Here is a 14269-nt window from a genome sequence, read left to right as displayed (position 1 = left end):
AAGATATAAAGGCATAGACCTGTTAATAAACATATTAATAATATAAAATATAGAAGGAAGACAATTTAGCAAACAAATCGACTGGAGTCCAATTTATATTTCTACCATATTCATTCCCCCACACCCCCACCAAAAAGAAGAGCTTTTCAAAGGGAGAATTCCCAAGAGTGTTACGTGAAACCCATTTGAATCTTGGTATTCCTTGATGACAGAATTTGACTTCAGTGGTGGCAGGAGGGATAGGGTTTCAACAGAATTTTTCTTTTTTTTTTTCCTAATAAATTCATGGTATGGAATCCCACCCATAACTGTGTAGGAGTAGGGTATTGACAGTGTACCAGAAATATATCTTCTTTTACTCTAATATGTGTAATCTACATTTGGATTCAGTGTAACTCAAATGAATAGAGGATTTAATTTACCTTCAAAAGGTTGTTAAAAAAAATAAACACCAAACTCAGGAGGAGAGGTCAGACGTATGGTTACCAGAGGTGGAAGGTGATGGGACGGGGCATTGGAGGAAGGTGGTCAAAAGGTATAGACTTCTGGTTATGAGATAAGCACTAGGGATTTGGTGTATGACGTGAGGACTGTAGCTAACACCACCGCGTGGTATGTAGGAAAGTTGTTAGAGTAAATCCAGGAGTTCTCATCACAAGGAGGAAAAATGTTTTCCTTTTTTTCTTCTTTCTTTTCTTTTTATTTTCTCTATATGAGAAGATGGATGTTAGCTGAACCTATTGTGGTCATCATGTCACAGTCTATGTAAATCAAACCATCATGCTACACACCTTAAGCTTATACAGTGATGATGTATGTCAGTTGTTTCTCAATAAAACTGGAAAAAAGCCAAAAGAAAAAGGTAAGCAAGTGCACACAGCTTTCTTAGAAGAAAGGCAACATATAAAAAATGTCATTTAAACATTTGTGTTAATGAAAAGCTGGGCAATTCATTATTTTATATAAAATAGTTCATTATTAACATAAAATAGGTAAAGCTTCAGTACTCGTGGTTTTTCTTTACTGTTCTAATCTGCCATCACTTGTTTTTGGTTCAAGACTTGGGGGACTGTTTAGTAATGGTGAATTTTCGTATCATTGTTTGATAGTATTGTGACCTACTCAGTCCTTCTTTTTCGTGGAAAAGGGAACATGTAAAAGAAGTGTAGGTTATCTTGTCAGATAGAAATATTAATGCACACAAATTCAGAAAGACACAGATAACTGCAAAGACGTGGAGAAATTTCATGCAAATGTTATCACAGAGTGGAAGTTGCTATTGTACTGTGATTTACGTTGCTGACAATGGTTACAACTTCTGTGATAATCAGTGGGGGTGGAATTTTTGAGAGCTCTCTGACCCTTGTAAACTGGAGGGCTAATCTGAGATGGATATGGTGTGAAATGTCGCCTTTTATAGGCTGGGCGTAGGGCTCTGTTAAGTGGTTGTCAAGTGAAGGCGTGACTTGCATTGTTGGGTGTTGTGTTTTTTCCCTGGAGGAAGCAATGTGGTAAAGACATTGAGCCCCATGGAGCACACATTCACTCAGTACTGGGGTGAGGTGCTGTTGACTGACTTAAGGTTAAAGCCGTGAGCCGACGTGGAGGAGGATTGGGAAGAGCTGTGGGGAAGGGTTGCTGGACTCTGAAGAAACCTCGACTATCAGTAACTATACTGTTGGGTTTCACTGAAGGGATAGACAATAAAGGACTAATATGAAAAAAAATGATCTACTCCTCATTTATTCATCAAATAAATGTTCAGGCGCCTCAACAGGCCTGGTAATACAAGAGTGAGGTACCCAGCCCCGGCCTTGAGGGAGATGGCAGTTTAAGGAAGTTTACAGGACTGTGTGATGCCCTGTAAGGGAACACACGTGCAGGGACTCTGGCTGTGAGAAGTGGGTCCCCTGGCCAGCGGAAACTGCCTATTTTCTTAATCCAGTTTTCCTTACCTTCAATTCCATTCTTCCTCCTAAATGTTATTTTAAAAAGTAACAATTTTCAAAAGTTTAAAAAAAAAATCCCAAGGGATCCCCTAGTTTTCTGATACTCAAGGACGGTCCATGATGCTCTTGGCGTAGACTCAGTTGGAACTTCCTAGAAAATGCAGAATCTTCTTAAAAATGAGCTGTACCCTGAGCTGCTGAGTCAGAACCTGCATTGTAACTGTGCCCCCAGGTAATTCTTCTCCTCATTAAAGTTGGAGAAGCACTAATCTAGTTCCCCTTCATCTCTCCATCAGGAGATGAGGACCGATTATGCCCTTAAGGGCCTACCCACAGCTACAGAGCTGGCATTGAAACTCAGCCCGACTATTTACTGATGGAGCCTCCTGTACCTTCTTGGATGCGTCTGCTACTCCTTATCTGCTCCCCTCCACCTCTTTACCCTTCTCTTGGCCTCTCTCAGTGTTTCATCTTATCAGACCTGCAGCTTCTTACTCCTGTCTCTTTAAATACCTCTGTTGAGTGAGTTACTCATACTGTGCATCTGAAAGAAGGAGCTTATTTATTTATTCTTGATTTAGGGGAAAGTTTGGCCCCATTTCCCTAGTTTTTTCCTGCTTGCTGCTCAGAACTGCCTTTGAAGTCAAGAGGAATTCTGTGTGTATAAGAGTAAGACATAATCCGTGATGTCAGAAATTAGAGTCTCCTTACAGGTGAATTTATCTTCCTGTCTTTGTTACATAGATTCTCTCATAACAGAGTCCTTTTGCTCTTTGTATCCATGGGAAAAGCAGCATCTGCCCTCTGTCTAGTTTGTGGATGGGGGTGGAGCACCCCGGCAGCTCCTTCCCTAGTGACCTGAAGTAGAGCCAAGCTTTAGGATTTAGGGGGTTTGTATTCGTGTGTTTTTTTTCCCTATAATATAGAAAAATAAAGATCTAAGTCGAGGAATACCCCATGTTTCAGGTTGGCTTTTGGCATAGAAAGATACGGTCACAGAAGAATAATACGACAACAGTAAAGAAAAGGGAACCAACCACTGGTAAGACCATAGTGGCACAGTGCCTTCAACAAAAATCAGCCCCCCATCTTTTAAGTCACTCCCTCCTTGTAAGAGGATTACTCTCTCTCCTGTCTTTTAAGTACTTTAGTTTATTTTTAATTCTGGAATATGTTTTGATTTGAATGACAGAACCATAATTTCCATGAATAGATAGAGAGTAGGCCTCCTCTGTAAGCAATAAAGTAAAATCAGTTTTTCTGGTTTTTTTGTTGTTGTTGTTGTTGTTTTCATATGTGTTTTTTTTCAAGTCACTATCCCACCCTTCTAACAACTCTTATTTTATAGAAACCATGGTTATTGTGTCACGCCCCAACTTTGGAAGCTATGTGATTAAATATTTTTGTATTTGTGTTTCATGTCATGTATCTTATTTTCTGTTGGCAGCATATAGAAACAGACTAATTTATTTTTAGGTAAAGTATTTTGAAAGACAGTTAACTTATCCAGAGCTATTTTGCATATATAGTTTTAGTAAAACTGACAGTTTAAATAAGGGGACATTGTAATGAGCAATTAAGTTAAATCCATTTAGGCTAGGTTTTAGGAGATGGCTGAAAGATAAATTTTTTCTTTTACTTTTAAAAAAATATATTATTTTCCTCAAAATAGAACATAGAAATGTCTTGCATTACCAAGAATAAGCTAGACATTAGATTCACAACCTTTAAAATGCTGTTTAGCTTTTAGAAATATAAAAATTAACTTCAGTGTCCTTTTGTAATGTAAATTTTTGTCAACCTCATATTTTATCATCATGCTTCTCTTAGAAATGTTTTGCATTACCAAGAATAAACTAGACATTAGATTCACAACCTTTAAAATGCTGTTTAGCTTTTAGAAATATAAAAATTCATTGTCTTTTTGTAATGTAAATTTTTGTCAACCTCATATTTCATCATCATTTTTCTCTTAGAAATGTTTTATTTGTGGCAAAATTCTATTATAAATTTGATGTAGGGTTGCATATTTGAATTTAAAAACAGTTGATTCATTTAAAATGAAATAACATGTTACATTTTATATATATATACACACACACACATATGTAAGGTAAATGATTTATAGCTTTAGAGAAAAGTACTTAAGTTGGTTATATTCATGGGAAAAAAGGTAGACTCATGTTCTCAAGGAAAAACAAAAATGTCTTGAATATGTGGTTGCTGTTTAAATAAGTTACAGGAATGTAATGATCTCTAACTTAATCCTCAACTTAATACACATATAACTGTACTCTTGTCTTCAGTATCCAGAAATATTCCGGGGAACGGCTTCCATGCTCCAGACCTCTTCAGTTTACTAAGTTTTTCCTGCCTTCGGCATAGGATGGAGCAGCTTCCAAACTGTGCTAATAAATTTCAGATGTTTAATATGAAAGTCAGGTTTCTCCTTAAAGTATTTATTTTCTGTCTATGAAACCTTTGATTAACTTTTCATCCCAAGCCTCTTCTGTATTTTCAATGAGCTTTGTTTCTTCTTTCTGTTCTCGAGGTTCTCTGTAAAACATATAATGTGTGCCTTATGTAATGAAACTTCATTTTCAAAAGGTACTCCCAGGAATTGGTCTCGTTTCTTTGGTTTTTACGTCATGTATTTTTGTTGGGCCTCTAAGAATCTGTATTTGGTCAAATTAGGGAAACTAAGTTGAAACATTATGCTTCCTAATAAGTTCATTTTATAGAACATTTATTGTATAAGGAATTTTATGTTCTCTCTGTAGATAAACGTGTGGAAAATTGGCCTCTGATGCAGTCCCCATTGCCTACGCTTTGTATAAGTACCCTTTACCTCCTATTCGTGTGGCTGGGTCCAAAATGGATGAAGGACCGAGAACCTTTCCAGATGCGTTTAGCGCTCATTATCTATAATTTCGGGATGGTTTTGCTTAACCTTTTTATCTTCAGAGAGGTAGGTTTACTAAAGTTCACCTTATAATTCCCCAGGTCTATTGCAAACTAAAAAATGAGATTGTGTAAAACTATCATTGTAATGTTGTGCCCTAAGATAAATGTTAGCTACTCTAAGAGTAAATTTTATGTTATTGACAGTTTTCATTTTTGGATAACAAAAATATGAAACATATATAAAGTGTAAGACAGTTGTTTAAAGTGGGATTTTGAAGCAGACAGACTGGATTCTAAAATAACGCTGACTAGCTTTTCTGACACTGGAAGTTATTTAACTTTTTTGAGATTCATTTTCCCCATCTGTAAGATGGGCATAATACCTAACTTCTAGGGTATCAGAGATAAGTGAGATAATTTTTACATAGTGTTTGGAACACATTAAGCACTCAGTAAATAGTTGTAGCTGTATGTTTATAATTCTTACTCAGCAGTTTCAGGTTTGGTAGCTGATGAAAATATGCAGATGTGAAATACCGATCTCAAGTTTAAAGCTTATTACATGGTGTCATTGTATTTTAGGTTGGACGTGAAGTGAGTTAACTGTTACACAGCTGTTGCTATTAACCACTGTCCACCTTTCTGGGCAGCAGCAAATCCTCCATGGCGTTTTGAAAGGAAACCCTAAAGGCTAGATCGGCACAGCCGTTTCTTAGGTTGTAAGAGCAAAAGGAATTTGTTTTCCAAGAGCCTCTTCATTAACGTTCTGTGTGAACCCAGAGCACTAGACTGGTGATGCTAGGAAAAAGAATAGTATCTCCTTTTTTATTTTTTTTATTTTTAAAATTTTATTTATTTATTTATTTATGGCTGTGTTGGGTCTTCGTTTCTGTGCGAGGGCTTTCTCCAGCCGCGGCAAGCGGGGGCCACTCTTCATCGCGGTGCGCGGGCCTCTCACTATCGCGGCCTCTCTTGTTGCGGAGCACAGGCTCCAGACGTGCAGGCTCAGTAGTTGTGGCTCACGGGCCCAGTTGCTCCGCGGCATGTGGGATCTTCCCAGACCAGGGCTCGAACCCATGTCCCCTGCATTGGCAGGCAGACTCTCAACCACTGCGCCACCAGGCAAGCCCCAGTATCTCCTTTTAAAAAGCTTTCTTTAATTGACAGCTTAGCCTACAGAAGCTCAACTTCATAAAAAACTTTAACTTATTTGGATACTTTACCCAATTTGTTAGATGCAACCCACTCTGGTTCAAGAGTAGAAATCCACGCAACTCTTGCTGCATGGTGCATCACAGTTTTTCTTAATATTATGAGGAAGATAGTCTCTGTCTCAGTCCAAATGTCACATGTCATTTTAAATTTAGATTTCAATTTTGAAATAAATTGACAGATAGTAAATTTTAGAAATTCCAATATTAAATGCTTAATGCATTGAAAAATTTTAAGACAGTATTGCTTCTAAAAATATTTTGGAAGTTTGCATATTGTAGGTAGTGCTTATAAATGCTGTGTCTACTAAAACTTTACTCCAAATATTATTCCCTTTTTCCAGTTACTCATGGGATCATATAATGCAGGATATAGCTATATTTGCCAGAGTGTGGATTATTCGGATAACGTTCACGAAGTCAGGGTAAGTACCTTAAAAACACTGTTAATCAGTAGAAGTTGGTTTAATATTGTAGTCCCTAGTCTGTGAAAAACATTCTTCAGTATAGTGGTAAAAGTGTACTGGATTGTTTTGAGTCAATAAAGCTATGTTTTTTTTTTTAAAAGTACATAATTGAAAATCTGTTTTCATCCCTCCAGTATCTTCTCTCATTTGGTGATGTGAGAGTGAAGGTGTGTGGGATTACTAAAATGCAGTACTCAAAAAAATAAAAAAAGAAGTTCTGTGTTTAGTATAAAGATGATATTTTAGACTTTTGTTTTTTGGGTCAAGAATAGAAACTCTTAAAGAAAGTTGAATTCATTTGTTAAGAAAGTCTGAGGAGAACGAACATCTTATAAGCTATGTAATGTTTAGTAAATTAAGCATAGCACAACTTATATAGGTATAAACTCAGTTTTTATCACATTTGCAGAAAAGTAGACTAGTGATATAATGTTATCATATTTTACTTTGCAGTCACCTACATCAGTAAAATTACCATTTTACTCAAGTCGAAGAAACAGTAAATTATCTTATTTTGATAACTATTTATTGAACTCCTCTTGTGTACTGTGGTTCATATTGAACATTACATATACATGAAACATATTTATATAGCATATATAACATATATTATATGTATGTGTGTGTTTTATGTTACATGTAATATATGTAAATATAATTTGTAGTAGCTGCCCTTGGAAAAAAGTAGCTCTTTAGCATTGGGGTTGGACAATATAAGTAGTAGTATTCATCAAGACCCAACACCAAATTGCTTTAATGTAGTTATCATTTTATGTCTCTGTCTTCATTTCCCTATTAGGAGATATAACGTGCCGATGAAAGAAAAATCACCCCTTTTGGTTGTCATTTTGGTTTTATTCATTCAGCAAATGTGTATTGAACATCTGCTGTATGCAGATAGTGTGAGGGGCCCTGGGGACCCAGGTGGAAAGGCAGACAGGATCCCTGCCTTTGTGGAGCTGACATTCTAGCAAAGGTGGAGAGGCAGACACTAGTCATGTAAACAAATGGTTAACAAGAACCTAAGACCCGTGATGCGACTGAGAGAGAATGAGAGGAGCCCCTTTATATAGATTTCTTGGCTACAGTAACCTTGCTAGAGAACCGTCCCCCTGGGTGGAGCGCTGACTCTGGTCTTGCTCAGGTCGGGGAAGGGAAAGGGAAAAGCGCTGGACTTGCTTGCTGTGAGGAGTGAACTTAGGTAAACCCTTTGGACGAAACAACTTGCTAACATTTTGGGGATAAAGTTTTAAAAATACCACTCTGGTCATTGTGAGCCTACCATCCTGGTATGCGTAAACGATCAGTTCTTTAAAAATTGAGCTATTGTGAGAACTGAATTCAAGTAGGAGAAAGGACCAGAGTGGCAGCAGATTGCATTTGAAAATTTCCTGGCTCTCTCCTCCTCTCTGATATGAGATGTGGCAGAATAAGTGTTTTACCCAAAGACTCATTTTTGTATCCATTGTTATGTAGCTAAGAAGGATCTCTTCACTTTGATGTAGCTATTCAGTTTACAAACTAAAGAGAAGGATTATTTATTACTATTCATGAGTTGTGGCTAATTTAGAGGCCCAGATGGGGGGAGAAACAAGACATTATCTCTTCCCTTCTAGATAAAGTTTGCTGCACCAAAATGTTATACTTTAAAGTACTAACATAATAGTGAATATTAAATATAGTGTTGCTGTGAGAAATTCCCTATTTCAAGCCTATTTTCAAACAACTTTATCATTTTCAACAATAGTATCACTCAAGCAAATTCAGTAAATAATTCTCAGTTTGTAAATACAATACTATTTTTTCTTTGGCCTTTCTCTTTCTTCCTTGCCTACACTTTAAAATTGTAACTTTGTTTTTCAAAAGCAAAAAGCCAAACCCAGACAAACAAAAACCCATGGCATCCAACAGGTGCAGGTATAAAATGAGGAAGGTCTCTATCAGCTCCGAAACACCTAAGCCTGGCTGTGAGTGAATCTGCCAAACCCCTGACACACAGAGGCGTATGAACAGATTTCAGTTACGTACCGCTGCCTTTGGTATTTGTGCACAGGACACATGTCATAGAAAATACTTGGCATAAAAAAGATGAATTTAGGTTACTATTTTAGTAGGATTCTTGGAAAATATTTTGAAACATATATACAGAGGTCACCTCTCACTGGGTCCTTGGATCTCTAATCTCAGCATGTAATGTAATCTTTCTGCACCATCTGGTGTCTTAATTAGAGCCCAGGAAAAGAAAAGACTTATTTATGTAAGCAGGATTGTATTTATGACCTAAGAAATATTTGTTGTATGTGTTTGTTTGTTGCAATTTATCATTTTAAAGATTTTACTGCCTAATAAAAACTACTGTGAATTAAGTATTTTGTTGAATATGTTAAAGTGAGAGAGAGAGAGACAGACACTCACAGAGCCCAGTTGATACCCAAGCACACTTTCAAGAATCTCTGAGGTATGATATAGGCTAGGCATGAACAAGTGAAATACCTTTACAAAGTAAATACCTCAGTTTCTCTGCCATGTTGAAAATCATAGCAATGTGCAAGTGTTTACAGCTCTGCGTTCAGCAGTTGGGTACCGGTGACATCCAGCTATGGAACAGACTGAAAATTTTCTCTGAATTGTTGGCACCGTGTAGATATAGATTTGGACTCTTTCTTTCCCATTATCTTCCCTGTGAATAGATGCCTAGGTTTCACACCCACTTAGACAGAAATGATTCTATGCTGCCTACATTTTGTGCAGTGAAGATTGTTGAGGACTTAGAATGTGTAGAAAACCATGTGATAGTGTCATTCTGGTGTTAGTAAAATGCTTTTTTCCCTTTCTTTCTACAGATAGCTGCCGCTCTGTGGTGGTACTTTATTTCTAAAGGCATTGAGTATTTGGACACAGTGTTTTTTATCCTGAGGAAGAAGAACAACCAAGTCTCCTTCCTTCACGTATATCATCACTGTACAATGTTTACATTGTGGTGGATTGGAATTAAGTGGGTCGCAGGGGGACAGGGTAAGCATGTTCAGGAACGTATCCCCAAGTAGTAAATTATGTAAATATGTAAGATGGAAAGTAGTGAGAATTTGACTTGGTCTATAATTTAATTTACTTTCATGGTTAATTATTTCTGTGTTAATTTCACTTTAAAGAAACTTGAAGAAAGTAGAGCTTTCGCTTTTTATCTGTGACGACTTTCACGCCTAAAGATTTGCCCCAGAGATAAGCATAAACGAATCCCAAACATAGCAAGTTATATTCTGATAGGGAGCAGTTCTCGTGGTTCTGATCCAGAGGATACCAAGATGCAGCTTCTCAGTCTGAAGGCTTTGTCTCCTGTCCAAGCCCAAAGCCCACTCCTGCTCTCAGATAGGCCCAAATGCACCTGTTGGTTCTTACTCAAAGGAAATTGTGTGTAGCCTTCTCAGTGTTGAAGAGAATCTGAATTCACAGTTTGGCCAAGATCTGCCTCCAGCTTTTCAGATGCCTGTACATTGGAGATGATTCACATCACTGAGCTGTAAACAGACCATTCCTCTGATGGGGACCCAGGGTACAAGTCAGTATATAATAGTACAGTTCACCTTGCTACCTTCCATTGAAAACTATTTAGAAAACTAAGAAATAAGTACTATTTTGTTGTAGCTGTGTATATCAGCACATGTAAAGGCAATAATGAAACATTTACAAATCTGCTTAAACAATTATATGTACCATGACTTTTTTCCCCAAGAGTAATAGAGTGCAAAGTAATACTGACAATAGTTCTGTATTGGGGCCTACTTAAGCCACTGGAGTACCCTCATTTGAAAACTTGCCACTTTGAAAGTCCTTTGCATTTAAAGAATACCCCTTTTTATTTATATGGTAAAAGCCTGAGTCTAAACTTTAAAAATACTTGGCATGATCTGAAGAGAAGGCTTTTCCATTAGAACTATTTTACAACTTTTTTTCCTCATCTGTACTCAAGATTAAATGTTGGAAAATAATGTAGATTCATTTATTTTATGTCCAAATGGTTTATCACCTAATACAGGTTTCTGTATCTTGTAATTACCTCTGTTTTTCTAAAGCATTTTTCGGAGCCCAGCTGAATTCCTTCATCCATGTGATTATGTACTCATACTACGGGTTAACTGCCTTTGGCCCATGGATTCAGAAGTATCTTTGGTGGAAACAATACCTGACCATGCTGCAGCTGGTGAGTTAAATGCTTCTAAAGTTTTTTCTGGTGAAACACTGAGAATGTTTGAATCTAATTAATTGTAAAGTGTTGAGTCATTTTCGGCAATTTTCTGTTACCAAGTCGACTTTCTCTGTGCTCCAGCTATAGGAGTTGAGACTGTTTGGTTCTGAGCTACCTGTTCATAGACCTAGTGGTCATGGCCACTCGTTTTTTAAATGTCCTTAAAAGACCAGACTCAGCTCTTGTCTAAGAGAAATATCCTTTAAACATATCTGTGAAATGGATGAGTAAAGACCTAAGCACACCACAAAGTACACAGACTCATTTATGATTAGAAAAATAATCTAACTTCTTTCTTAGGCTTTTTTTTTTTCCACTTGAAATGTTACTACTGCCTCTCTTCATCTTGCCCTTACATAAATTTTCTGTTGTCTATTCCATTTTTCCATCCTTGTGAACAGATCCCATACGTTTAGAATATGGAAGTTGTAGGAAAGGCACAGAGCCAAGGAAAGGGTGGGGTAAAGGAAGGGGCAAAGGGGGACTTCCCTGGCGGTCCAGCAGTTAAGGCTCCGTGCTTCCACTACAGGGGACGTGAGTTCCATCCCTGGTTAGGGAACTAAGATCCTGCATGCCTCGTGGCACGGCCAAAAAATTAAAAATTAATTAAATTAAATTCAAAAAAAGGAAGGGACCAAGGACCAGAGAACTCTTAATTCCCCGACACACAGTCCTTAGAGAGCAGAGCTCGGTATTCTCAAATGCTAGTCTTCAGAGCAGGCAGTTCTCAGCACCTACCCCCAGTAGGACTTCTTGTAGCATCTGGGTGCGTCAGTGCAACCTTCCAAGCTAAGCACTAGCCCAGTAACCAAACTGGAAATCCAAAACCAACCTGGTAGCTATCCTTAAGCCTTGGAATTTATTATAATTTGCCTTAATCATAGCATGTACACAGTTTTATCAGTGGAATCACATTTGGAAACATTATTCATCTCTGCTTTAAGTTTCTAAACAAAAGGCTAACCAAACAGGAAGCACAACCTTTGGGAAATGCTGGGTGTGCAGGATTCATCTGTAAGTAAAATGCTGCAGGAACCTTCCTCCAGTTTTTGTGTAAGCCGTTTATATAGCTTGTGTAATTCGTTTCTCTCAGTAATTAGTAGATGGTCCCAAGAAAATGAGGAGGTGACAAAACTCATGTGAACTCTCCATCTCTGCTTTGCTGGAGCCGCACCTGACTGTCCTTTAGCGATGCCACCCCTCACACTCACCCTTCTTCCGTGATGCACGTCCTAAAAACCATTGTGAAATCAAAAGTTCTTAAAGTCTGGATTTTGCCATGGAAAACTCTTAAAGTTTTTCAGTCTGATAGAAATTTGGGGCTTACATGGGATAAATTTTAAAACTAATATTTAATATAGTAATTAATATTGATAATGCTGTCCTTTAAAGAGAAACCACAATTGCCCTTTCCAAACAGGATGTTAATTTTGTGAAGGGTAGTGTATTTCCAATCGAGAAGTTCTCACAACAGTTAATCGTGTATGTTAATCTTGTAAAAAGCTGACCCTTGTTAGTACCATGGAATTCATAATTCTTATGTTGAGAACCATTCACTCTTTTTACACTTATTCTCAAATATCTACAAAATTTTACCAAAAAATCTTAGTCTTTAAAGGCTTGTGTCCCTTCAAATGCATATTTACCTGTCTGCTATTCTGTAAGAAACAAGTAATGAACCATTTTGTTAAGCTCATTTTTAGAAGTGTATGTACCGGCTTGCTGACAACTCTGTGGAAAGAAATCAGTCTAAAATATGGGAGGAAAACAAAAGTTGAAGAGCCGATAGTACCATTACTTTACTCTCTTAGGCCATTGATATTCCCTCTCATTAGGTAAAATTATTCAACATTATCCAAAAAATAATTCCTTGAGCCCAGACACCAGGCCAAGGGCTCGGGAATCATGGAGACCAACGCAGAGCCCCGCCCTCGGTTGTACACGAGTGGAGAGGTGGACAGTCCAGAAGTCAGCAGATGCAAAAGACATAATTCCTACGAAACAAAAAAACGCACACAAAACAAAACCCTTCGGTTAAAGGGATGGAGGTACCCTCTGGGTGGAGGTGCCTGGGTCTTAGCAGGAAGCCCTAGCTGAGGACATGTCCTTTGAGCAGCAGCCTGAGCGAGGGGGAACCAGAGAACTCTTAAGCCTTGGTTGGACCGTGGGGCGACAGCGTGGGCCTGTCTTAGCCGCACGGGAGACGCTGAGGTCGCGACGAGCTGCTTGCTGCCCACGGTGAACGTACCCGCGCTGTTCTGTTTTTCAGGTTCAGTTCCACGTGACCATTGGGCACACAGCGCTGTCCCTTTACACCGATTGCCCCTTCCCCAAATGGATGCACTGGGCTCTCATTGCCTACGCGGTCAGCTTCATATGCCTCTTCCTCAACTTCTACGTTCGGACGTACCAAGAGCCTGAGAAAGCAAGAACTGGAAAAACAGCTGCCAACGGTGTTTCAGCAAACGGTGTGAACAAATCAGAAAGCCACCCAGTGGTAGAAAATGGAAAAAAGCAGAAAAATGGAAAAGCAAAAGGAGAGTAAAGTGAACCGGGCCTCACCTGGTGTCAACAGCGAGGAAGCTCTCTCTTCATAAAAGATTTCAGGGAAACCAGAAGTAAATGAGGGTTTGGGGATGGGGAGAAAAAGACAAACGCGCTCTATGTATTAGTAACCTTTAGATTGAGTAAAGTGTTAAATACAACACCCGGATGTTTTATTTATGAAGTTTTTATTTCAAACACTTTTTTTTTTATTAGCCTTGATGTTGTCAGACCAAAGCAATCATCACGTGACTTTGGAGGCCCCTCCCCCCTGTTCATATTCGTGTGTACATTGTATGAGAGTTTTCATGTCTCTTCATTCTTCAGACTGATAATCACAAAAACATGGTCTTTATGCATTTTTTTTTTTTTTTTGGCTGAATTGCTCCTTACCTACTGATGAAAATCAGTTACCTTCCATCTTCTGGTCCCAAACTGGAAATGCAGATACTTTAAAACGTGCACATTTGAATTCATTTTGCTGACTGGAGTGGTCAAATCTCTCCACCTCTAGTCTGAAGATACCCTTTTGGTTGGAATTAAATTTTTAAAATCTGATGATCTCTGTAGACTCTTAGAGGCTTGATGTTGATGGCGTTGGTGAAAATAAGAATTACAGTAAACTCCTGCCCGGCGAGTCAAAGGTCACCGTGACCTGCAGCACAAATCACTGTGGGAAACAATTTTTGTGATGAAAAGGCAGCCTTTCAATACTCCTGTTACTACCAGATATATATTATAAAAATTAAGATTATTGTCTGGAACATGAAACGACTCATGTCTCTATTAGTAACATCATAAAGTACTTATATTTATGTGCTGTTAGAAGAGGGTATGTTGATTTTTATCAGGCTTTCCTTGTTTTGATTTGTGGCTGTTACTGATTTTTCATATGTGGAAATATACCTACCTCTTCTGTTGGAAAGAACATTTAAAATTAAATAAATT

The 14269-nt window shown here is 38.0% G+C and overlaps 1 protein-coding gene across 1 annotated transcript; it reads left to right on the top strand.

Moving 5' to 3' along the window:
• The first annotated feature begins 713 nt into the window (after positions 1–713).
• Positions 714–13484, top strand: ELOVL4 (ELOVL fatty acid elongase 4). The gene is made up of 6 exons (XM_082405102.1): positions 714–862; positions 4730–4917; positions 6409–6489; positions 9375–9546; positions 10605–10732; positions 13047–13484. The coding sequence occupies exons 1-6, from the start codon at positions 781–783 to the stop codon at positions 13320–13322; spliced, it is 927 nt and encodes a 308-aa protein (XP_082261228.1). The 5' UTR covers positions 714–780; the 3' UTR covers positions 13323–13484.
• The last annotated feature ends 785 nt before the right edge of the window (positions 13485–14269 follow it).

The sequence above is a fragment of the Balaenoptera borealis genome, assembly GCF_965194805.1.
Source record: "Balaenoptera borealis genome assembly, chromosome: 9".
In the NCBI taxonomy this organism is placed as follows: Eukaryota; Metazoa; Chordata; class Mammalia; order Artiodactyla; family Balaenopteridae; genus Balaenoptera; species Balaenoptera borealis.
The sequence above is the reverse complement of the archived record's forward strand: the minus strand, read 5'-3'. Positions and strand labels throughout refer to the sequence as shown.